Source organism: Carassius gibelio, chromosome A22 (assembly GCF_023724105.1).
Source record: "Carassius gibelio isolate Cgi1373 ecotype wild population from Czech Republic chromosome A22, carGib1.2-hapl.c, whole genome shotgun sequence".
Classification (NCBI taxonomy): Eukaryota; Metazoa; Chordata; class Actinopteri; order Cypriniformes; family Cyprinidae; genus Carassius; species Carassius gibelio.
In genome coordinates, this window is record NC_068392.1 from 7,899,485 (window position 1) to 7,924,801 (window position 25,317).

The following is a 25,317-nucleotide window of genomic DNA, read 5'->3' on the forward strand; positions in this document are numbered from 1 at the left end:
GTATAAATGTGAAACATATTTCCAAAAGAAAACCAATGAGAGCTTCATCAAAAAGTTGTAATATGTCTCTAGAACAGACTTAAGTCAAAATAATCACTAAGATGTCGAACAAAATCTAGACATATGGCAAAAGTTTATAATTAAAAATAAAATAAAACCCGTGTTCAGGGGTTTTTCTGGGGTTTTTTTTTTGCCATGCATTGGTCATAAAGCTCACTGTAGCTTTGCCTAAGGTGTTATATGTTTTGCCCAATATATTTATTGCCCAAGGTTCACAAGTACTCCGTCTGCAGTGCGTGTACAGTAAGTTACGTGTACACGGTTCAGAAGCAGCAACAAGAGCACATTATTGTAACGCGAAAGCACATTAAAATAATGCACGAGCGCGAATCTATCCACTCGCACGCAGATTTCCTTTGCTCTGTTAACAAAACCAGATGCACGTGCTCCGATCATAGACTGTATGAGGCTCAGATACACGCTGCCTTACAACTGTGCACTCACAACTCTCTCTGTGCGCATGCGCAAGATATTAAATCTTTTTGCACCTTTCAATTTATAACCTTTTCTGTTCTCATATTTTTACAGCGCGCAGTTTGAACGGTCTGATCCGTTAACATGGGCTCAAAAAAAAAAGGCTACGCATCACAGAAAGAGTGTGTGAACCTGGAGTTAGGCATATGCCCAGTCTGCTCTGTTCTCGCGCTCCACTTAGGTGTGCTGCATCCTGATTGGTTCAGATAACATACTGCGGGAGGTCGGGGCTGCGGAAAATCGATCTATAAAGTGATTTAGAAATCATGCACACTCAAATCACCATTTTATTTCGATTTCGATTAATCGCACAGCCCTACTATACAGTATACAAAACTCTAGTATTGCATGTCCGAATTTCACTAGTTTGCAAAAAAAGTAGCATGTCCAAATTCATAATATTCAATGAAATAGTACATCAAAAGATCAAAATGTGCACCAATATTAGCAGTTCCCCAACATAAAAATAAAAATAAAAATAGTTTGCCAAAAAATGTGCATGTCTAAATTCATAGCATTCGAAAAACAGTACATCAAAAATGGAGCATGTCTGAATTCAAGCTATGTTAAAAAAACAGAACACCAAAAGAGTAGTATGTCCAAATTCATAGTAAGCAAAAACAGAAATTTGAAAATGAATATTTAATAATTCTGGATTCTGGATGGAGCATTCTATGGACACTTTAATATCCCAAGAAGCCACAGGAAATGAGTGAATGGCAGTAAAGTAAAGTGATGCAACAGGCAGGTCACATTACAACATGGTGGATGTAGTATGCTCAAATTTCTTTGATACTACCCATTTTCATTCTACGTACTGCATACTTTTATATACTTCATACGTATTTTGGCATGTAGATCATGGATTCAAAAAGAAGAAACCAAGACTGAGTCTTACCGAGTTTCCTTGGATAACCATGTGTCTGTTCTTGCCATTGTAATCCACAACTTCAATAAAATCCAGATAAGCATCCGCCCAGTAGACAAGCTTCTTAACCAAGTCCAGAGTCACGGCGGTTGGCTGTTCAGTTTTATACTCCACAATCCTGGTTCGGTTGGTGCCGTCCATGTTGCAGCGCTCCACCTTAGCTACCGTCCCATAGTCAGTGAAAAAGAGTTTTCTTGGGGGCAAGAACAGATTAGTTTTAAAACAGAATCTACAAACTATCTGAAGTAAAAGAAATCAAAAGTCAAGGACATTTAAGATTTAATCAATCCACTCACACCCATTATTTTTCTATTCTTCAAAATATTGTGCCAGAGCTGAATGCTTGCAGCAGCAACAGGGCAATTAAACCGAGCCACCCTGAGCAAAACCTGAATGAATGGGCCGCAGTATGATATTTCTCTTTATACTAACACATCCTGACAGCAGAATAAGAGCGAGGGAGGTCATCCGCATTACTCCGCACGCTGATTCTGGCACAGAACACTCCTCGTCGTCTGAAAGCAACAAACTGGCCCCAACAGCATGCGCAACTCAGCACTGCATACAAATCAATGTTTACCAAAGAGTTTCTCACGTCACAGTCGCATAGACAATTCGGCGTTAGATAAGGATGATTTATTCACTCCTATGAAAAATTCAGCTGAGTCTCCTTCAGGACGCGTGATCATTTTAAGATAGTACAAATGGCTGAATATCTTTGCATAGGTTAATATGAACTATTTGTTTGGCAAGAGTTCTAAAAGTTCATTTTATTGACCTTTTTATTAGTTTATAAATTAAAAAAATATATACTAATAATAATAATATTTAAACTACTGATGATGAGGATTATGACACTTATTTACTTTTTTAAAATTTCTATATCTAAACCATGTGAAACATAAAAATTTAAATTATGTAAAAGGTACTTTAATGCAATAAGAAGGAGAATGGTGACAACAATAATAATAATAATAATAATAAAAGTCCAGCATAGCATCTAATCTCAGGGTGGGAGGGAAGTTTTGTTTTAATAGGTATAGCAGTATATATTTTTTTTTATTTATCCAACTATGGCTCATCTCATATATATGCTCATAACGGCCAGCCCTAAATTAAGGAACCTAATGCTTGTCTTAGAAAGTGTACCCCATGATGGGATCCAGCGCTAGGCCTTTAGGATTCTGGATGTCCAGGTCAATGATGGTGACACATGCATCTCCCTGTTCACTGCACACGAATATCCGGTCGTTCACTCGGTCTACGAAGTAGAAGTTTCCTGTCAACCAGTCGATGGCCATATGCTCCACATCTAGATGGAAGAAACCATACTTTTGAGACATGGGTCATCCGAGTTTGTAAATCTGGATCTGATAGTAAGAAACAATTTAAAAAAGCAACAACCGACTTGACATGCACACTTGACTCATTTGACCTTGTAACATTAAACACTTCATTAGTAGATCATTAAACACTTCAAGAGGTAAAAGAAATGAAAAAGAGACTAATCAGAAAATGTATTTGGGCATTAAACACAACACTCAAGTTCAAAAAAACTTCAAAGGACATAAGTTTGCTCTTGCGCTTAATTAATCATCAAAGTTATGAAACGTTCCTTAATTTGCGCTTTGAGACTAGACTTGCATACTTACTTTGCAGGTTCTGACCTATCCGTATCTGGCGCTTTTCTGAAAAGCCTTTGAGCTTGGTCATGCGGGCACACCACAGTTGACCTGTATCCTGTGCCAAAGAGAGCCAACAGAGTGACTCTTCTCTATAAACAAAGTCCAATATTTGAGTCCCATTCGTCTCCATGGACTTGAGATTTGGCATAGATGATCCATTGAGGTAAACAACTGATATAGAATTCATATTTGCTGTCAACAGAACCGGAGGTTTATCACCAGGATCTGAAAGAGGGAACACAAAATGCATAGAGGTCCTTCATAATAAATAGTTCCTATTAAATCTAAATGAAACAATTATTTATGTTAAACATATTTAAGCACAGTTCATGTTGAGAACTTTTGGTACTGTGGACATTAAGGTGGTTAATCCTGGAATAAATAAAAAATGAATTAGAAAATTAATTGTTATAACTAACAAATGTCATTTCCACCACACTTCAAATAGTACATTATGTGATGGAATTGACAGCAGTGGCAACAATATTTTGAACACTTATATATTTATATGTTTTATAAATACACACAATAAAACATTGCATAATTTTACAATTACAGCTTGATTTATCTTGATTTTTCTTTTTTTCACATGTCTCTTATTTTTAATTTCTCTTGACTGCCTTTGGTAACATACACTATATATATATAGGAAGAAATGATTAGTAAAACCTAAAAGTTAGTTATCAAATAAAATCTGTGCCTGCAGTTGAAAAAACACCTATATAAAAAATGAATATTCATGTGTTACAAGAACATATATATGTATAAATATTTACATATTTTGCTTACCTATATAGAAATGAAAATCAAGGTTCATTAAGAAGCTCACACTTGAGAAAAATGAGAAAAATGGAAAAATTCTAATAGCTGTGACACAAATTGTGCAAATGTGATCACCTTGTCATTTTTTTTTTCACACTAATGAACAGACACAATGAAGTGCAATTAGCTCTGAGCATGTAATCATCTCTAAATTTGATAGACAGTCGCAGGTCAGGCTCCATGGGCTCTGATTGACTTTCCATTAAGCCCTTCCCTGTTTATCTCTCCCAAAGCTCTGTCGTAGCCCAGCTCGCCAGCGACCATTTGCATATTGGTGACAATAAGTGTAACTGACACTCGCATCAGGCAAATGACAGTGCCATCTATACTAATGCATCCGGATGATCGCCACTGTGATCGCACTACTTCACTGAGGCTTTCCTATTCAATCAAACATCCCAGAAGGCATTGTGTTTACCCATCAAGTCTAGACTAGCTCTTAGGACAACTACAATTTAAATGATGAAATGTCAAGTATGGAGTTGGCTGACCTTTCATTGTTTTCACTACTGGACATTCATTTTCTAGGGGTTCTTGTTAAGAGACTCTTCTCTGTAGTAAATGCTATTTTTATGTGCTAATACTTAGATTAAGTATTAGATATTACTCTATAAAATAACATAAAAACAAAACTCAGACTTGCCTATCAACCACCCAGAGTTAGCAATCACACATCAATATGTAAAAAATTGTAAAAAAAAAATTTTTTACAGAACCCCTTCAGCGATCAGTTACCAACCACAGAGAAAATCTTAGAAAAGACTTAACAATGCCAACCATCCCATCCCCCCAAACAAGTCTCCTCAGAAATCCTTAAAGGGATACCCGACTCTAAAATTAACATTTTGACATTAATCACTTACCCCCATGTCGTTCCAAACCCGTAAAAGCTCCGTTTGTCTTCGGAACACAATTTAAGATATTTTGGATGAAAACCTGGAGGCTTGTGACTGTCCCATAGACTGCCAAGTGAATAACAGTGTCAATGTTCATAAATGTTATGAAAAGTCTTCGTCAGAATACTCCATCTGACATCAGATGTGCAATCTAGGTTAAATGAAGTGAGGGGAACACTTTTTGTAAGCGAAGAAAACAAAAATAGCGACTTTATTCAATAATTCAGATGACTTTTCATACCTTTTATGGACCTTGACATTGTTTTTTACTTGGCAGTCTATGGGACAGCCTCCAGGTTTTCATCCAAAATATCTTAAATTGTGTTCTGAAGACGAACTGAGCTTTTACGGGTTTGGAACGACAAGTGATCAATAAAAAAATATATATATATTTTGGGGTGAAGTAACCCTTTAACAAGCAGCTACCAACTTCTCAAAACATCCTAGAAACCACATAGCGATGTGTTAAAAACCACTCAGAATTCCTTAGTTTCAGGCTAGCAACTACCCAGAGCCCCCAGCAAAACATACTGAAGCAATGAAGCAACTTTTTTTTAGAAATCAGCTAACTACATAGAACCACAAAAACCACACACTGTGGCAATGCGCCATATCTACCCAAAATTACCTAGAAATGTGCTAAAAACCTGCAGAACCTTTAGCAACCAGCAAACAACTATCCATAACACCCTAGAAATAATGTGCTAAAACCATTCAGAATCACTGTAACTCCATATAGGGACCACATAGTGCAGCAATGACTTAAACCACCCAAAATTACCTAGAACTCATATATAAATGTGCTAAAAACCCAGCAGAACCATTAAGAACTGACTAGCAACTACCAAGAGAACCACTCTAATAGCACACATAGGCCTAAATCATGGATATGTCTATTTGATTTTTGCAGATTCTTGGAGCCGTATGTGTGCTATCTTGGTACCAATCACATAACAATGGGTTAAAACTCTTTCAGAATCACTTAGCAACAGGTTAGCAATTACCCAGAACCCCCTACAACCACATATTGTAGCAATGTGCTAAGACCCCTGACAGACCATCTTAGATACGTCACATAACACCCAAAAAACAACACAGCAATATATTAAAAACATTCTTAACTCTAAACAAGCTAGCTGTTGAACACTGTTGTAACCTCATAGCAATGTGCTAAAAACTCTCAAAACCCCTTGATGAACTTAGCAACTCCCCACAAAAACCCTTTAGCAACAACCTAGCAACCCTAAAACCCAACCAACAACCAAATTGTTTTCATGAATTGAGTTCATTACTCTCTTACAGTTTTGGAGTAGTTGTCCATTTATCCAGCACTTAGTACAGTAACTTGAGCAAATATTTGATTCATGCATGAGTTCAATTATTTTTAGACCTGTGCTCTTCAAGCACCATTGAAAATCTAAGTAAAATACAGGTTGCTTAATGTGCCTTTTTTGGTCTGGAACTGGAACTAACGGGATGATAAATGGACTCACCTGTTTTGGCTTTGCAGGATCGTCTGTTGGCCTGCAGGCTGAAGCCATCTGTGCAAGCGCATCTGTATGATCCCTGCGTGTTCATACAGATCTGACTGCATGTCCCATAATCCCTGCATTCATCATGATCTGCGGGCAACAGCAGGGCTATTTATTAAACAATAAATGTGTATATGACCTAAATATGCAAACCCAACTCTTAATGTCATATTCCGCAGCAACCAAATATATGCATTGGAAAGCTAGCTTTTCTAGAAAGCCTCAAAAAATATTAGCTGAGGCAACCTTTTATGAGTACTCTTTTTCTGTGCCTGAATAGAACTGCAAAATAAAATTTAAAATAATGTGAATTTCTTTCAAATTACCCATGCTAAAAATCGTGGAATTTAAACATTTTCATTAATTAATTAACATTTTTCATTAGATATTATTTGAAAACTTTTTATGGGTACTCTATTCGATGCTTGATTAGAACTGATACATAACCAGATTTCAAAAGTTTCCTTAAAAAAAAAAAAATATTTACTATCTTTCGAATTATGGTCATATTTATACATTTTTAGGTAGCTAACAAATTTACTGTAGCCTACTAGCTTAGCATAGCTCAAACTAGTTAAGAAAAACTAAAACAAGATATCAAAAAGATGTAGATATAGACTAATTTTGGGTGCTCAGTGTCTGATTAAGCAGGTTTGCCCATTTTCACGCAATTGGTCATGAGACACACACTTTCAGGCTCTGTCTCACCCTCTCACGCTGCCCATGTAAATCTCACGTCAAATCGAAACTATGCTTGTGATATGAAACAAAGTCACAGCATTCACATTTTTTTAAGTTGTAATACGGGATTCAAACAATAAATACAATTTTGACAAACTTAATGCGGCGCAATTTGTTGTAGTGCCCCAGTTAAAGCCAGAGCCAATGAAAAACTAAGTTGTGCAACATGCCTCTTTGATCTCGCCAAAAAACATCCCAATCCGAGCTGAATTTAAAAGTTGGCAACCCTGGATTAGAAATGATAGAAAATCAATTGAAAACCTTTTATTAATCATATAAATAAGTTAATTATATCTTTTTTTTTTTCTTAAAATAAAAATTTTCAGGTAGCTAACCACTTAGCCTGCTAGCTTAACACAGCTTGAACTGGTTAAGACAAGCTCTTTTGATTAGCCAAAATGTTTTTCATCAGGCACCGAGTTTGGGGATATGATCTTACTCCAATATTAGCTTTTTCTCATGGGAGCACATAGTAAGCTCTTATTCTGGAAAGCATTTTTTTTTTTTTTTTGCTTAATTACCTGTAATAAGAAAAAAAAAACTGTTTTAAAAGTGCTACAGTTGCATTCAGTGACATTTTTAAAGAGTCATATTCTTCAAATAGAGTTCAAATGGTAATGACCCTCACCTCGACACCGTCTCCCATCTTCGTCCAATTCGAATCCTTCCCCACAGAAACAGGACGTCCCGTTTCTCATCATCACACAGTCAAACTGACACCTCCGCTCCTTGCAGCTACGCACCAACTCTGAGAAGACACAACCACACATTTAAACTTTGATTCACAGTCATAATATCATGCTATATAGTTCGCCCTCCCAATGAACATGCATTTACACTTGACAAAACCCTCCATAAAACCACAATGCCATTTCACCAGTATAAAATCATTTTTAAAAAAGTTGAACAGATGCAGCCTCATTACAAGACCATAATTCAGTGCTTTAAGTGCCACTTAAGGCCTGATTCCATGGATGCAATTCTTCCCATCGAGATCCTGTTCCAAATCGCTGTCAGTACACAATGGTAGAGCACAAATTTAATGTCCATTGAGTGATATTTATCACCTGTACAGCCTCATAATGAAGGACATTTTGATGACCACATACTCCTGTATGGCTTGCCAAATGAAGATGACCCCGACTTTATATATTGATCCCAGAATCGGCTGAAAACAGCAGTGATTTATAAAAGCTTGGGTGGCAGTCTGTTTCAAATACAAATAGCCATAGCCCATATTTAATGTTTTTATTCATCTGGGGGTGTGGCTAAGAGGTCACCTTCCTTTTTTCACCATTTGTGATGGTTTTAAGTGCGTGACAATACTGGAAAGTGAGAAAAAAAAAAAAATGCCGAATGTTTGGCCACTTGAAATGTCTAATCGTGAGCGAGAGAGAGATTTTTAGCGTGCATTTGCAACGGAGTCCACATTAATAATAAGTTTTGCAATGATAAATTAATCGACCCACCCGAGGCATGCGTTTAGAATGGCAAAGTTAGACAGTTTTAAATTAAGTACTTCTTTAAAAATGTATCACAGCATTTAAGGGTAATGCAAAGCGTTTTACAATTTGAGTTTAACTGAAAGTGAAATATAATGGCTTTTTATCTATTACAGGGAATGCGTGTCCACTTAAGCTGAAAGATGTTTAACTATTTATATGTGGGACTAGCAATGGGAAGTGACTAACAGTTCTTGAAATATTTCATAATCTCGGCTATAAAGATTTCTTTTTTTATTTATGTAGATGGGGAGCCTGAGCGACTAAAATCTGTAGTTTTATTCTTTCACATAAGATCTGGGAGCAACAAGAGCAGTGATAATATATTTTGTTTTCCACATAAGAAAAAAAAAAACAAAAAAACATCATATTTGAACAACAAGAGGGCGAGCAAAAAAATGTGGGGTGAACTTGCTCTTTATGACTAACCCTTCACTTTACTTCTTTTCATCATTTAGACATTTGACAAAACATTTTTTACACTAAGAGCGAACCAAGACAGAAAAAAAAGAAGAAAAAAAACACATGAACTGAAAATGAATAATGACCTTCATATGCATTAGATGGTGGAAGTATGGTGGAATATTTTGTCAAGGAGGAGGCTGGCCTAACTAATAGTTTAATGTTGCAAAAGCATGCCAAAATGGCACAAATAAATGACATAAAAACTCAGAAATTAAACTGATTAAACTAATGACAACAAAAAGTGTGAATAAAGCCATTGGCAGTGAAAAAGAAAAGCAGTTATTGCAATCGTAAATTTTGATCGGCGAAAAAGGAAGCAAAGAAAACTGCTAACAAAACACAATTGAGTTTTTTATTTTGCATCCAATGTTTTTGACACTTATCTAACCCCACAGATTTCGACTTATTTCTAAAAGACCTTTTGATAACCCAATACAATCTTAAATGCCAGTATTTGTCCATTAGGCAAGAAAAACTGAAACTTCACAGAAACATAAGGAAAAATCCATATATTTACAAAGATAACCAACTTTTAATGTTGCACCATTGAAATGAGTGTAAAGATTACAAGCATTGATCCAAGAAAAGGCCTCTCCGATTCCAAACAGCAAGTGGGAGAGTTGATTATCAGATGAGAATTACTTTTTGGAGAAATTAAAGCTCATGCTAAGAACCCAAAACTTCAAAAGTAGCTTCAAAAATAGGTCAAAATCATTGTTTACTGTACACTGCGAGTGAAGTTGAATGTGTGCAGCTAGTGTAGGACACTTTCTGCCAACCGGATTCAAACTAATCTCTTCTCAGCAACAAGGAGGCCATTACGGGTGGACTCTCACTGCGAGTCAGCCCCCCCGCACAATGGGATTTATCTCCTGTGAACTCCAGAGCTCTCCCTCAAGGTGATTTTCTCTCAGTGAGGAGCCCTACTTCCTCTGACACTCGCTGGGTGATGTAGTGCTAACGGCAGTGGTCCAGGAAGGGTGCTGAGTCTGACAGGGGCGTTATGGTAAATGCCTGTAGATCTATTTCTCTACCCCAACCCAAAGAGCTTGAACTTTAGCTGCTGTGAACAATCAATCACTCTCGGGAGTCCCGTACCACATTAAAAATTGAAGACTAGGTCCTTGAAAATCTATAGACTTAAATGCCACAGCCAAGTTTTTTTCGGACTACATCTAAGCTTGACACATTCAACAGATCGAATGAAATGGCTCACAAATATTATTCAAATTTAAACGGAAATTCAAAGTTGGACTGGTTTACAACATGTTGAAGATCTTGTCCTTTTTAATGGTCAATAAAGTCCTGCAGTATTTTCTGAAAAGAAAAGAAAACGGGGGGAAAAAAGCAACTCAAAACACAAGAGACTGCAACGTTTTCTATAAAATAAAATCAAACTAATTAAAATGGGTGGAGTAATTAGAAGGAATATGCACATGCATGTCAATCAAATAGAGAGCAACACCGAAAAGGAGCGAAAAACATTTATGAAACCAATATTTGTTCTTGGACATCAAATTATAGTTAGATTGCATACTTAACAGCAAACCTTTAACATCAGCTTTAGTATCTTCCTCAGCTGTCTAAACAGACCAATCAAAAAGCTGCATAGTAAGCCCCACCCCCTGCCCAGCAGGAGTCACCAGTCCAGAGAACACGGCATATGTCCGGACAGGTCTATTATTCACGCACAGCAGGTCTTCCCCTCAGTCTCCATCATTAGAGCGGCCACCGTCCCCAGGGCTCAGACAGCTAGGCCATCACTGCAGCAGAACGAGCATGTGCTTGTATATTTTTCTGTTTGTGCGATCAGAGCAGGTGACCGGGGGGTCCGAATCTACCTGGCAATGTTTAAAAATAGACGACAGCTGAGTAAAAACAAGGTGTGTTAGACCGGTGTGTTAGACCAGAGAGGATGGATGCTGGGAGCAGAAGGGAAGTTAACTTTCTAAAGCAATAAAGAAAATGCACAAAATTAAATGCCAATGCCCCATACATACTGCTGCTAAATTTGGTTGTCAATTCACCTTTTAGTGCTTAATCATGTTCTGTACATACACAGTTTAGTAATTTACAGGAGCGACAATTGCATTCTACAATTAAATTTACTTAGTGTGCATCAGAGTTGTGTGTTATGTATGTGCGGTGCAAGAAATCACAAGCATGTTTGGCCTAAGTGTTGCCAGGTCTTCCTAGAGAAAATAATAACTCCATAATCAACTCCAATTCAAATGTGTTAGCTTGCAAATAAGCCACATACCAAAATATAGCAACCTGCACCTGCCTACCTTATTAATTTCATAAACTATATCACTTTATGAACCGAGCTCTAACAACAAGCCCAAAGACACACAATAAGTGTAGCTTATAATAAGTGGACATGGCAACCCTTAAAGAGCATGCTCTGCGAAGTAGCCTCCCAAACATAAACCAAAAGCAATAGCTCTGTTGTCGGTGGTTTAGTTAAAATCGCTCAACAAATGAGACTTTGGTCACTGTAATATTACTTTATGCATGATATTAAACACACAAGATACCAGAATGTTACTTTAGCTACCATAGTCTCAATCATTGCATTTTCGAGAGTAAGTTCAGTTTGTACACACATGAAATGATAATTATGGGATTTACTCCTGTATTTAAAAATGCAGTTGTCACTCCTGAAACTTTACAGTGTGTACATGGGAAATGCTAGCATGTTTTAAGAAAATCTTTGCATGTTGCTATTCAGTTTTACTAAGGTGTCCTATGGGGTTGTTTGCTAGCCAAAAATGAGTGAAAACATGGTTTGTTGGAACAGAGAAGATGAAACTAGAAGGGAAGTTGAGTTTCCAAAGCAAAGGAAAAGATGAGAAACTTAGTGACATGATGCTAGCACGTTCAAGTTTTTAGCATGTTGCTATGTGGTCGCTATTGTATTCTAGGTGGTTGCTTGGTAGCCCAGGTCCAGAGAAGTCTCTATGAGAAGGGCTTTCATCCTTTTTCAGGCCAAGAACTACTAAAACTGGGAATTGTGTGAAAACTGAAATGAAAAATGCATGGTATGTTTTCACAGTTACATCAAAAAGTAATATTGCATAACTTCACAAACACCTGCACCTCTAACTAGAAAACCCGAAAGGAGGTGGATGTGTAACTGTGATCTGATGTGTAACTGTGAAACAGAGCTGGTTTATTTTGCCCCTTCATCAACACTTCAGAATCGACTGCCAGCACTGGAGGAAGATTCAGATAAATTCCAGATAAACCAGCACAAAAGAACAGGTTTGTTCAACTACATGTGCTCAACGACTAAATCTATATTTAACTAGATTGATGTGGCCGTAAAGGCTCTCCACTCAAAGTTTTGTCTAAATCCTAGTCAAGATACCAAAGGACATCAACTTGGCACATGAAACTGCCCTTCCTGTGACCACAGCAGTTTTGCCCCATGGCAAATCACTTAACCCTCAGCTGCTCCCATCATACTGTAATATGCCTGCATTTTCAGCACTCGAGCGAACATTAGCAGACTCACTGGATAAATAAAAGTTGAATTTATTTGATGAATTCTAACATTTGTAGATGTTAGTTGATGACTGTCAAATTCCTCTGTAATTACTGTCAAAAATGTAATTGCTAAGCCATTAAATACAAAGGAATTAAAGAAGTAATTCTGTACAATTAATATTAAGAACTGCTAAAACAATGACGACAATATTTGTGTTTATTAGTGAATCTACTTGCAAACTACGCAACATATCTGTGTTATTATCTGTATTAGATCTTGACACAAAATTAACTTTAAAGTTGGGTTCTAAAGACTGTTGTTTTCTCTTGTGCAAAACAATGTTTGTTATGTCTACATCATGAGAAAATAAGATAAGTTGAGATGATAATAAAACGTTTATATGAGATGAGAAAATTAAGTCGAGATCACAAAAAACATTTGCTATGTCAAGATCAAAAGAAAGTTTCGTAGATGTTAGGAAAACAGCTTTTATGTCATGTCTAGAGAATGAGAAAAAGTTGAAATATCAAGAAAATGAGTTGATATCAAAAGAAAGAAAAAAATCTTGTGAACACAATTTTCTTGTGTTCTCACCATAACAAATTTATGGATCTTTAAAAAAAACAGCTTCAAGAAAATAAAATTAAGTTTTATTTTTTTACATTTTATTTAAAAAAAAATGTGAATCTTGTATTGCAATGATAAAATCACAACAAAATCAAATAGCAAAAAACAACTTTTATGACAAAATTACAAGTCTGAAAACTGGTATGTCAATCATAAGAAAGCATTTTCTTAAGTTGAGATAAATATATATATATATATATATATATATATATATATATATATATATATATATATATATATATATATATATATATATATATATATATATATATTGAAATATTGCAAATACAAATTTTGTTATGGTGAAATCTCCAGAAAATTAGTTATAAGCCTCATGAAAACAGCTTTTGTTTTTTTCAAGATAATGAGAAAACAATATCTTACACAGATGGATGATATCAGTTGTTTACGAATCATTATTTAGTAGTTTAAGTTATTCTGTGCATAAAAAGCTCTTGACGTTTAACCTAATCAGGCACAAGCATAAGTAGAGTAATTATGTCCCACAACAGGCTTTAAAAGGAACAAAGAAAAACTGTTGTTTCCAAGATAAATGTACCTTTTCAGCATCTGACGGTGTTCTTGTTATCCCAAAGCTTTGTTTACTGTGTGAGTTGCCATTATATAAAAGCCATTGTAAGGTGTAGACTCTTTTGTTTGCAGTTGCCTTGTGTGTTTCAGGGTTTTTTAGTCGCCTTGCTGTGTGGGCAACTTTATTCAATTCCATATATTCATTACGGACTGACAATGCAGATGGGGAAAGTGAGGCTAGTGTGTTATTACCACAGGGACGTTCAGAAGTGCGACACAAAGACGGGTCCCGCCTAGCGCCTGTAGTATGCAGAATGTGCCAATCTATGAATGCTCAGGAGACATAAAGCATTACCTTCAGAGTGACCATGGTCATGCGTTCCAGTGCTTTTGACTGTTTTGGTGCAGAACAAAACCCAGCAGGACATTCGTGGCAAATTCATCGCTCCTGAAGAACTAAGAATGCTAGTTCCGAAATGTAACTGAGAGCAACAAAAAGAGAAAAAGATGTCCAAGGCTGTACAGTGTTCTTGCGGTGAAGCAGAAAGACAAGTTTGCGAGTACAAACAAGAATGCTAAGTCATGAAAACTGTCACTATTCTTGAAATTTTAGAACATCTGGTCAAATTATTCATAAAATCATTCTTACTGACACATTAACTTGAACACTACAATTTATGTAAGAATAACTTTTACAAACTATTTACATTTATTTTTTTATTTTTTATTTTTTTTTACGAGGCCCCAAAAATAGCTGAGATTTCGGTCATTTATTGTCTTATTTGTTCCATCTAAAGTTATGTGTGGGATATTGCTTGACATCTCGGACCACAAAGATGTTCCATTCCTTCAAATTTGGAAGACGATGCACGAAGAAATTTTTCTAACAAATGCATATATCACACTTTTTCAAATTGAAAATATTGACTTTGATTTGAATGGAAAGTAGCATTTGTCCCTGACAAAACTGCTATGAAGCATGTGAATTACTAAAAACACCTGCCCGTACAAACAACTTCCCATGTCTTTCTGTAGTGGATTTGTCAAGAAATTCAAGTGGCAATTGTAAGCTAGTCAGTCGTTCTACGCTGAGTTTCGCCAAGATTCCTGATTGCAGTCTTGGCCGTCACAACAGCACACAGCAAGGGTTCTCACTCAAGACCCCGTTTTCCATCGGAAATGAAGTACAAACTCCGATTTCAGGCATCAAAGGTTGTCAAAACTGTCACATGTTCTGAGGTTTGTTTTATCATTTGTAGACTTTGATAAACATTCAGTAGAAGAAACTGACAGACGTGGACAATAAACGGCTGAGGCGGGCTACTTGTGAGCTTCCAGAAACATGCATACTGTATACAAGACCAACACCAGCCAACGCTATTACTATGTTAACAGACCACAAGCTAGGGAACACTCTATCACTTTCTTTCCCCGGGAGATCAAAGAGAAACGGTCTGTTCTACCGTTTTTTTATTTAGTTTTTTTTTTTTTTTTTTTTTTTGAGCAGTTTCGGTTTAGGCTTTTGCCCCATTCTACAATACTGCTAAATGTATACTGAGCAAAAATACCATGTGAAACGATGTGTAATAGGCTACATTGTGTCATGCACCTGTTTTGCATTGCAATTATGTTGCACTTTAAATCCGTGTCCAGTTATCATCTTGCATATAAACTGAATATAAAAAGGGACTTCCTCTGGCTGGGATTAAGCCTTGATTGTAATTAAGTAAGTAAATTACTAAATCAATAAATAAAAATACAACAATAAAAAAAAAAATATCCTATATATCCTACATATGAACAATATGTTTTAGGCTAATTTTAATTATTTTTTAATTATTATTTAATTATTAAATATATATTCAGAACCATATGCATACAATGTAGCATACTACAAAACTGTACAAAAAATTGTATGCAATGTTTGTTTGAAAGCAGACTCATTTTAATCTCAAAAACTTTTTTTTTTTTTTTTTAAGGGAACTGTTAAAGACCGTGGAGAGCAAGCTGTAGAGAGCAAGAGGAAAGGGAAGAAAAAGTACAGGGGGGGACACTCAGCACATTTTCAAGGTTATAGTCCTTCCTGTCACATAAAGATATAAAGTTTATGAGCTTTAGCATTTCCTTTGTGCTATAAATGTGGATGTGTGAAATAAGGCAGCTTCTCAAACCCAGAGGGCAGAACGCCCAGCGGTAATGTGCAACCTCAATCTCTAGACACAGATGACTAAATGATTGCTCTGTAAATTCAACAAGACCTTTTGCCTGCGATGTGATTTTATATAAAGGAAAAATCCATGGTGCAACATCGTCATACAAATGCACGTATAAGTGAAGCTCAGGGCAACATGTCAACGTTTGGATAGTTAGCATGGTCCAGTTAGCCCACACTAATTCACAGAAGCAACAATTTCCCAAACAGTCCACCTTTCTTTGTGTTGTTAGTGTCAGATAGCAAGCTTAAATCTTATACAACTAGCTTAGCTAACCTAGCATATTGCTAACCATTTTTTTTTATTGACAAGAACAAGATATCATGACCATAAGCTTTGTTTTTTAACAGATACTGAATAAAAATCCTGAATTGGTCTAGTGGTGTAGTAGTGTGTAATATGTTGTGGAGTCAAGGGAGGCACAGAAGTGTGATTAACCTTTATACATTTGATTAGACGTTAGATTTCATCAGGATCACTAAGCATAGTGTGTATGTCGTGGGGCTGAAGGAAGTGTAGCCTAATTAACCTTCAGATAGCAAGCTAACAGCTTAGCCTAGTGCAAACTTGTTAAAAATCACTTTTGATTGGCTGGAACAAGAACATGACAACAAGAACTGAATGAGAATGTTAACAGTTAACTTTTTTTCAGGTGGATTGGTCTTTTTCTTAAGTGCAGTACTAGCAATTGATGCATCGTGGGCTCAAAAGTGTGCTTAACCTTCAGATAGCAAGCTAACAGCTTTTTTTAGGATACGATTGGTCTTTTTCTTAAATGCAGTACTAGCAAGTGCTAGCTCAAAAGTGTGGTAAACCTTTAGATAGTAAGCTAAGAGCTTAGCCTACTACTGTAGTTTATAACTGTCCAAAAAAAAGTATAAGCTATAAGAAAATATTATGACAACAAGCTATGTTTTTGAACAGGTACTGAATGAAAATGCTAACAATTGGCCTTCTTCAGGATGTGATTAGTCTTTTTCTTAACCATACCATAAATTTTATTTTTCATTTTCTAGAACAGGATATTATGATAGCAACACATACTGAATGGGAATGCTAACGGTTAGCAATCTATGATTAGTCTTTTTCTATTGTGTGATGTGTTGTGATGTTTGTGTGTGTATGTGCAGGGCCGTTTGAGGGAATCTTTTAATTATTGAAAATTAAGCAAACTAAAGTTTTTGTTAAGAGCAGTTCTGTAGATGTTGTTCATGTGTTCACATTCTTATTTAGTGAGACATCAGACGCGAGACTGAAATCACCGCGAGCGTCACTGCGCGCTTCAGTGCGTCTTCAAGGAAGACGCGCTTCTGCTCCTTTCATTAACAGAGAAACGCAGAACATGCAGGATTCATATTTAAACAGACTGTTCCTGCTTAATATTTACAGATATTAGTCCGTATCATGGTTTGATGTAAGTGCAATGACCTATTTTTAATTCATTCATTCAAAATTTGGCAAATTACGTGTCATTCTGCGTTAAACTGTAAATTCCGTTTTTATGACTGGATTCCACGATTCTTGCAATCTAAACACGCCACGACGTTCTCTTTATGTTTGCCTGAGCCCTCAAATCAGAACACTGCTGACTCCTTGCAGTCTGCGATTTCTGATCTGTGTTTTCCTTATCCCGTTAAAAAAAAAAACATATTAAAGTAACCATATTCCTTCCGTTCGAAAAAAAAAAAAAAAAAAGCAGAGATCACTTGACTTGGTTGGCCTGCTGCTGTCAGCAATAACTGAGAGGGTCCCCCTTGAGGGGGATCCCGATAACAGTGTCATTACATGTTACTGCATTGACGATCAAAGGGGCGCTCAAACAGTGTCGTTGCATTTTATTCTTAACCAGTCGTTGTCTTGGGGCCCCAGGTCAGCTCGGGGCCCCAAGCAATTGCTTGGTTTGCCTGCCTTGTTGCGACGGGCCTGTGTATGTGGGGGGGATTTTGTACACCAAACTCTACTGCTCTTCTAATGTGAAACAAACGAGAATAAATGTGACGGATCAAGAAAATCTTCGCCATGAGATGCGCACGTCATCATGTTCTTTCCAGTGTGTGTTTTCAGGAAAGTTAATTAAACATGTGACTCTCTTTGTGTTTCAATTCTGTTATCTTCTCCACCACTCTATGCCATTTTTGTTAAGTTATTCATTTCATTTCTCATTTGTTAAGTTTCACACATTTACAGTTAGTTAGTCTGACACCGGCAGACACCATCTGAATAATAAAAAAAAACAAGATATAATGTCCTTATCAGGCCCCAATGATCTAAATATAATCTGTGTGAGAAGGACCAAAACTGTGGGGAAACGTGAAGATAAGCGATCGTACTGAAACACACACTCACACACACAGCCGAAATCTCTTTATTCTCTATGCTTTAGTCTCTAGTGAATAGCTGTGGTCACCTGAAGGCAAGCTCCATTCCTCAATGACAAAACAAATCCCCACACAACCAAGAAAAATAGCCAAGAAAGAGTTTCAAAATAACACACAGTCCAAAGGCAGTGGTCTCAATGCTTCCCGCTAGGTTTTTTTACTTTTTTTTTTTTCCTCTGAACCAAATAAAAGAGGATCTAAAAACACTTTATCCGTAAGTTAGGCTCTTACGTCGATGTCAGATACCTGCAAGACTGTTTACTCAGGTTTATTGACACAGCAGCCCACATTTCAATTGGGCTGAACACAGTTATATACACATTAATGTCTGCAATGTGATATTTCTAAGCGAAACCAACAATGTTATAGCTGTCAAGATCTCCAAAGAAGATTATTGCAAATAAAAATGCATTTTGGAGTAAAAGAAGCAATAGATACAAGAGGGTGGGCTCTTTTGACGTATTACCGATTTGTATAGCCAAATTTTTACTACAAATGCAATGGTTAAACTATGGTTAGTATAGCAAAACCATGGTTATTTTGTTGTTACCATGGTTTCACTATAATATCCAAAAAAAAATATTTTTCGTTTTATTTGTAGTAAAACCATGATTAGTTTTCATACGGACAACTATTTAATTATATTTATACTATATTATAATTTAATATACTATTAATTATAAACCTGTTTACAGCAGTTCTAGTTCTTGGGGAGGTATGGGAAAAAAATTTAGTTCCTTATTAACCAATAAGGGCCTTTTGCACCATTTTAGTTCCAGAACTAGATGTACAGTACTAAAGTACTGGGGTGATTTTGCACAAACTATTTCCTAGTACAGTTCAAGGGGTTGCATTCGAACCAACAATGTGTACTAGGAAGTGACGTAAGCCGATCGACAGCAACGTCATTTGTGCATGGCGTTCAACAACGAAAACAAAGAAATACAACGTTAACAAAAGAAGGATGAAGGATTATTGGAATGTCGACGTATAAGTAAAGCGATTGAAATAACGGAAAGAAGGAATAAGAATCTCCAATAAGTTGGCAATGTTTACAGTATGTTTACACAGCGTTTTAAGTCATGGCGAGTGAGGGTGTTTTCGTAAGCGTTTGGCCATTCAATGTCTACTCACGTCATGGGTAGTGCCAGTTGTGCTGGTTAGACCCTGCTCCAGAGTAGGAGCTAATTTGGTTCTCGAAAAAGCCAATCCGGTACTAAAATCGCACCCAGTTCTGGTGGTGCGAAAACACCAAAAAGTTGGAAGTTCCACAATTAGTACTGGTACTATGAAAAGGTTCCCATCGTACAGAAGCGGAGATTTTGTGGAGAAATTATATCCAAAATGTATATCCAATTTTATAAAAAAAAATTCTATAGCAATGCCATAAGACCTTAAAAGACTTAAACAGCTTAACATCACAAATAATACACAAACTTTTATAAAATAACAAGAATCACATATCTGTTTTTAAATGCTTAAAAGTTTGCTTTTGCCTCACTGTAACCTTAAAAAAAGAAATTATGCACTGCAGTGTCATGTACAATAAGACTACAGACATTTATTAAGAATGTAAATGAGGTCAATGCTAGTTTCAAGCTATATTGAACCTAGAAGACTATTTTGTCTTAACTTTTATGAACAAAAAAAAATGGCTCATATGACAATTCTCATAAAAATGTTTCTCTCTCTTTTCTCTCTATCTGTCCCAGATTCGAATACCTCCAGGAGTGAAAGTTGAAATCTGCTCTGTGGACTGATAATGTAAATTATGAAAGCTCAGTTATGACAGGTGTGCAGAGAGCAATCTGAAACCAATCTGCAGTGGAACAAAGCCGCCCGAGTATTCTCCTTAAAGGAGCGCTTACTTCCATGCCTCCCTTTACAAGCCACCCAGTTTTATTTTCTTTGAAACCGGACCGAGACTAAGATTAAAATGGAACATAAAATGTAAATGCGTAAGTTTCCCCTCCAAGAGTGGTCCTCAGTTGCTTTAAAAAGCCTGGCGTATGCGTGCGAACATCTTACGAGTGGTTCAACTCAAGGTGAGGATGATGAATACCTCCATATGTTCATTTATTACGGCCATAACTAAATACACACTTTCTTTAGACATGAACGATGTAGCTCATGCATCTCAACAGTTAAACATGCTTGGCTGCAATACATCAACGTTTTAGATGTAAACTAGGCTGCGGTTTCCATATAAACCACCTTTCTTGTTCACAATGTCACAAAACGCAATCCTCACTTTATCATGTGGAGAAACAGTAATTGCCTTTTAGCAGAAACCCATTATTACATTAAGCCGACTGTGCTTATCTTGCATGGAACTGACTTCAAACAAATGCAGATTTGTTGTGGGTTTAATTCCGTCAAACACTCTTAAAACAAGGAAATAATGGGCACTTTTTCCATTAAGATGAGAAAAGCACTTTGAAGGCTAAAGTCTTGACCTGCAGCTATAGATGTCGATAGTCCATCGTGATGTTTTCAGCTGAATTTGAAATAAAATGACTGTTTATGTCAACTCTGAATTCAATGAATCCTTGCTGAATAAACATACTAATTTCTTTAAAAATGGTAGAAAATTTACTGACCCCAAACTTTGAAAAATAGTGTATGCTCTAAATTCATTGTGAACTTACCGCGGCAATGCACACCCTCATCATAGCCGTCCTCGCAGTCTCGTACTCCATTGCAGAATTTACTTAAATGAACACACTTGTGGGTGCCGAGGCACTTGAGGTGATTGACGGGACATCTCGCCTTTACCTGCCGCAAGCCTGGAGAAGAGAAGCAATTGTAATGAAATCTTGAAAAATATGACTTCTTCAAACTACATTTATGCATTAGGCAGACACTCCTAAACAACTCACAAAAGAGGAACCAAGTAGTTAGTCAAAAAGCCAACAGTATTTATAATACATAATGTGAACTTTATTAGACAACCAGAAAACTAGTTTTCATATATGTTAAAACATTTATCATAAGTATTTTTTATTAAAAAATATAAATTGTCATTCGCTGTGATCAAATTTCCAGTAGATTATGTAGCAAATATGTGGGCTTTAATATTGTGTGAGGTGGTAATGATGTGTGAAGGTAAAAACATTTTGGAATTAAATTTTGTCTTGCCTTTGTTAACACACTAGCCTCAGCTTGTTACAAAGCTACTGTCAGATGACAATGTAAAAATCTTAAAATAAAGTGTCATAGTACTACGCTGGGAGATCTATATTCCAGCCACATCTGAAGTCCGCTATAAACGTATAAATGTTTTAGAGGATTCAAAATCAGATCAGAAAGATTTTAGAATGCTTGGCGTGATGTTAATGACAGCAGTACTGTTGGCAGCAACTTTTCAATTATAATTCCATATAGATTCTATGGATGTTAAAAGTTCTTCCTGGAACCATTAATGCCAATAAAGAGCCTTTATTTTTGAGTGTGGTGAAGCAATAGAACAACAGTTCTTAAATTACTTAGTTTATGTTTCTGTGAATAACAATTAAAAAATCTAAAAGAAGTGAGTTTTTATAGTGATGCCATATAAGAACCATTTTGTTTCCCCGAAGAACCTTCCAGTGAACCGTATGTAATGGAAGCCAGCTGTGCGGGTAAACCTCACTCCCCTGACCTCAAGAGGTCCACTAGCGACTGACACTAGAGGCTGCAGTCTTTAGTATCATTGTTAAAGTGCCTTCATCCAATGCTGAAAACACCAGTCTGAATTTGCTCTGTGAAAGAACAGGGGGAGTAGAACCAGAGGGGTTACATTGGTGCCGTGACCCTGACTGGAGTGAGTTTCGTTGGGGCTAAGTGTAATAAAGGCCAGCTGGTATGAGCTGTGTGAGTAAACCTCACTCCCCTGATCTCAAGTTTTCAGAGGCCAGAAAAGCACCCAAATATAATGCATTAAAAATACGATTAAAATACCAATTAGTAGTAGTACACTCTTGCAGTTTAAATCTAGATTAAAGACCCATCTCTTTAACCTAGCTAACACATAACATACTAATATGCTTTTAATATCCAAATACGTTAAAGGATTTTTAGGCTGCATTAATTAGATAAACTGGAATTGGCATCTACGCTAATATTAGTCTGTTTCTCTCTTATTCCGAGGTCACTGTAGCCACCATATCCAGTCTGTATCCAGATCAGAAGATCACTGCAGTCACACGGATCCAGTACGGATCCAGACCAGATGGTGGATCGGTACCAAGAAAGGACCTCTACATGCCTGAAAGACAGTGGAGACCAGGACAACTAGAGCCCCAGATACAGATCCCCTGTAAAAACCTTGTCTCAGACGACCACCAGGACAAGACCACAGGAAACAGATGATTCTTCTGCACAATCTGACTTTGCTGCAGCCTGGAATTGAACTACTGGTTTCGTCGGGTCAGAGGAGAACTGGCCCCTTAACTGAGCCTGGTTTCTCCCAAGGTTTTTTTCTCCATTCTGTCACCGATGCAGTTTCGGTTCCTTAATTTTGCATTATTGACACACTGTTTTCCTAATGAATGTTGTTCAGTTGCTTTGACACAATGTATTTAAAAGCGCTATATAACTAAGGGTGACTTGACTTGAACAATTAATTTAGCTAATAAAATACAATACAACTGCTTGACAGAAAGTACACTTGTTATATTCAACATCACTTACTCAAAAAAAATAGAAGTAACAGCAAAACCAAGCAAAGATGGCATGAACCTACTTAAACAAGACAGATGAACAAAACAAATACCTTCTAAAAAACCCTCCATGTTCCTGTATTCCCTCTCTACGTAGCATAAATACAAATAAAAGACATAAAAACCGAGCCTCATCCCCATTAACTCGATTCATAGGGGTGCTGTGTATAAATGTGATGAGCAAAGCTGTTTTAATATTCAGCTTCCAGCTCAGTTCCTCCTAAATATGTCTCTTAAGCACACAAGAATTTAGCATGCCGCCAGCTGTCTCTTGTGAAGCACCGATTGTGGATTGCTTGACATTTCTGGGGTGTCACGGAGGAGCAGAGACCACTGCCAAAACTGCAATATTGATCTTCATCCAGCTCCGATAAGATCCCCGAAAGTCTTGGCCTACAGTACATCTGCCTCTTAACTTTCAATTTCCTTGTAAACGATTACATTTTTTTTTTTTTTTTTTGGAGGAAGGAAGTGTATACACAGGTTTCCCCCCCAAGTCTTTTCCCAGCAGACCTCTGCTCCACTTTCATAATCCCGGGAAAAAGAGAATATGTAATTCAACAAATAGGAGAATTGTTTAAAAATATCTTCTCAGAGTCTCTCGCTCTTCCTCTCAGGGCCTCCGGATCTCCAGAGAGGTTCAAAAGTATCTAGGCAGCAGAAGTCAAGATGGAACCTGGAAGATATCGAGGGTGATGTAACCTCATTAATGCAGCATTTTCTGTTGTTTTAGTTTCACTCTGATGGCTTCAACCACGGCCGCCCTCCAGCACGACAGCATATTAGAGGAAGGGTCTCACTTAGAAACTAATTATGAAGGAATTCCTTTGAAACCAACAGTGTAAAGGCACAGACGCTCCAAAAACGCCAAAAATAAGGATTTTTGTTTCCGTGCTACATGCATGCCTGCTACAGTCGGGGCCCCCACACAGTACATTAACTAACTGACTGAATTAAATGATATATGTTGTTTTACATTAATATTGCATACACAAAAAATAGAAAAACAAATAAAATTCTAATAAAATAAACAAACAAACAAAAACACTAAATAAATTACAAATAAAAAAATACAATAAAAATGTTTTTAAAAATTATATATGTTTTTTTAAGTTATACAGGTTGTTTTTGAATAAATAAATTATATATATATATATATATATGTGTGTGTGTGTGTGTGTGTGTGTAAATAAAAATATTAATAATTATATACAGTAATAAATTATATATATATATATATATATATATATATATATATATATATATAAACATACTGTATGTAAAATAAATACATAAATACATTTAAATAAAAATATAGATAATTATATACAGTAATAATTTTTACACAAATAAATGAATTTTAAATTATAGAAAAGGTTTTTAAACATAACATTATCACAAATCACAAAAAGTTATTATAAATGATATAAAATGAAATGAAATAAATCTGATAACTTAGCATGTTGTTTGTACATTAATATTTTATATACTAAAAATATATGAAAATCAATAAAAAAGTTGTATGTTTTACGTATATTAATACAAAATAAATATATAAATAAAAATGTATATATATATATATATATATATATATATATATATATATATATATATGTATATATTACATAAATAAAAATGTGTATATATATATATATATATATATATATATATATATATATATATATATATATATATATATATAAAAGAGAGAGAGACTTTTATGGCTCTTTCATCAATATAAACCACACAAATTTCAATTTCTGCTTGTGTCAATCTCTTTTTCAAAATGGATGACACACTAATCTTGTTTGATGAACGGGATGAATATTAAGAGAACGCCAAGTTGAAAAACCACAGATGGTCGTTCACAGACGAGAGATGACAAACTGATCAAAGGAACCACGATGGTGCTTTTGTTGACGTGCAATGAGAAAAGTCAGAAATAAGTATATGCAGTTGCACATACTGTACAAGCAAGTGTATATTCCGAATGTGTGCAGGGACAATACTTAGTGTAAAAACCTCATATTTATTTAAATGAGCTCAGTAATAGCCAAACTGTCGTGAATAATAAGCAAGGGTCATTTATTTGACAAATACTGACGGGAAAAATAACTTTAAAATAACACGTTTACTGTGTTATCACAAGATATTTCGCTGGAGGCAACTGACCTCAACTGTGATTTCATCTAATCTCATAAAAGGCTTGTCAGGAAATATTTCTTCCAGCATACACTGAATTTCAAAAGACATATCATTGCCTACTATTTAAA

General features: G+C 36.1%; 1 protein-coding gene across 1 annotated transcript in view; it reads right to left on the minus strand.

Moving 5' to 3' along the window:
* Positions 1–25,317, minus strand: part of LOC127943256 (low-density lipoprotein receptor-related protein 1B) — a 208,603-nt gene that overhangs the window by 148,403 nt on the left and 34,883 nt on the right. Inside the window, exons 3-8 of the mRNA XM_052539581.1 lie at positions 20,993–21,130; positions 7,767–7,886; positions 6,359–6,487; positions 3,115–3,372; positions 2,612–2,774; positions 1,433–1,655 (exon numbers count right to left, since the gene is read on the minus strand). Of these exons, the coding sequence (XP_052395541.1) occupies positions 1,433–1,655; positions 2,612–2,774; positions 3,115–3,372; positions 6,359–6,487; positions 7,767–7,886; positions 20,993–21,130 (1,031 nt within the window). The remainder of the gene's footprint in view (positions 1–1,432; positions 1,656–2,611; positions 2,775–3,114; positions 3,373–6,358; positions 6,488–7,766; positions 7,887–20,992; positions 21,131–25,317) is intronic.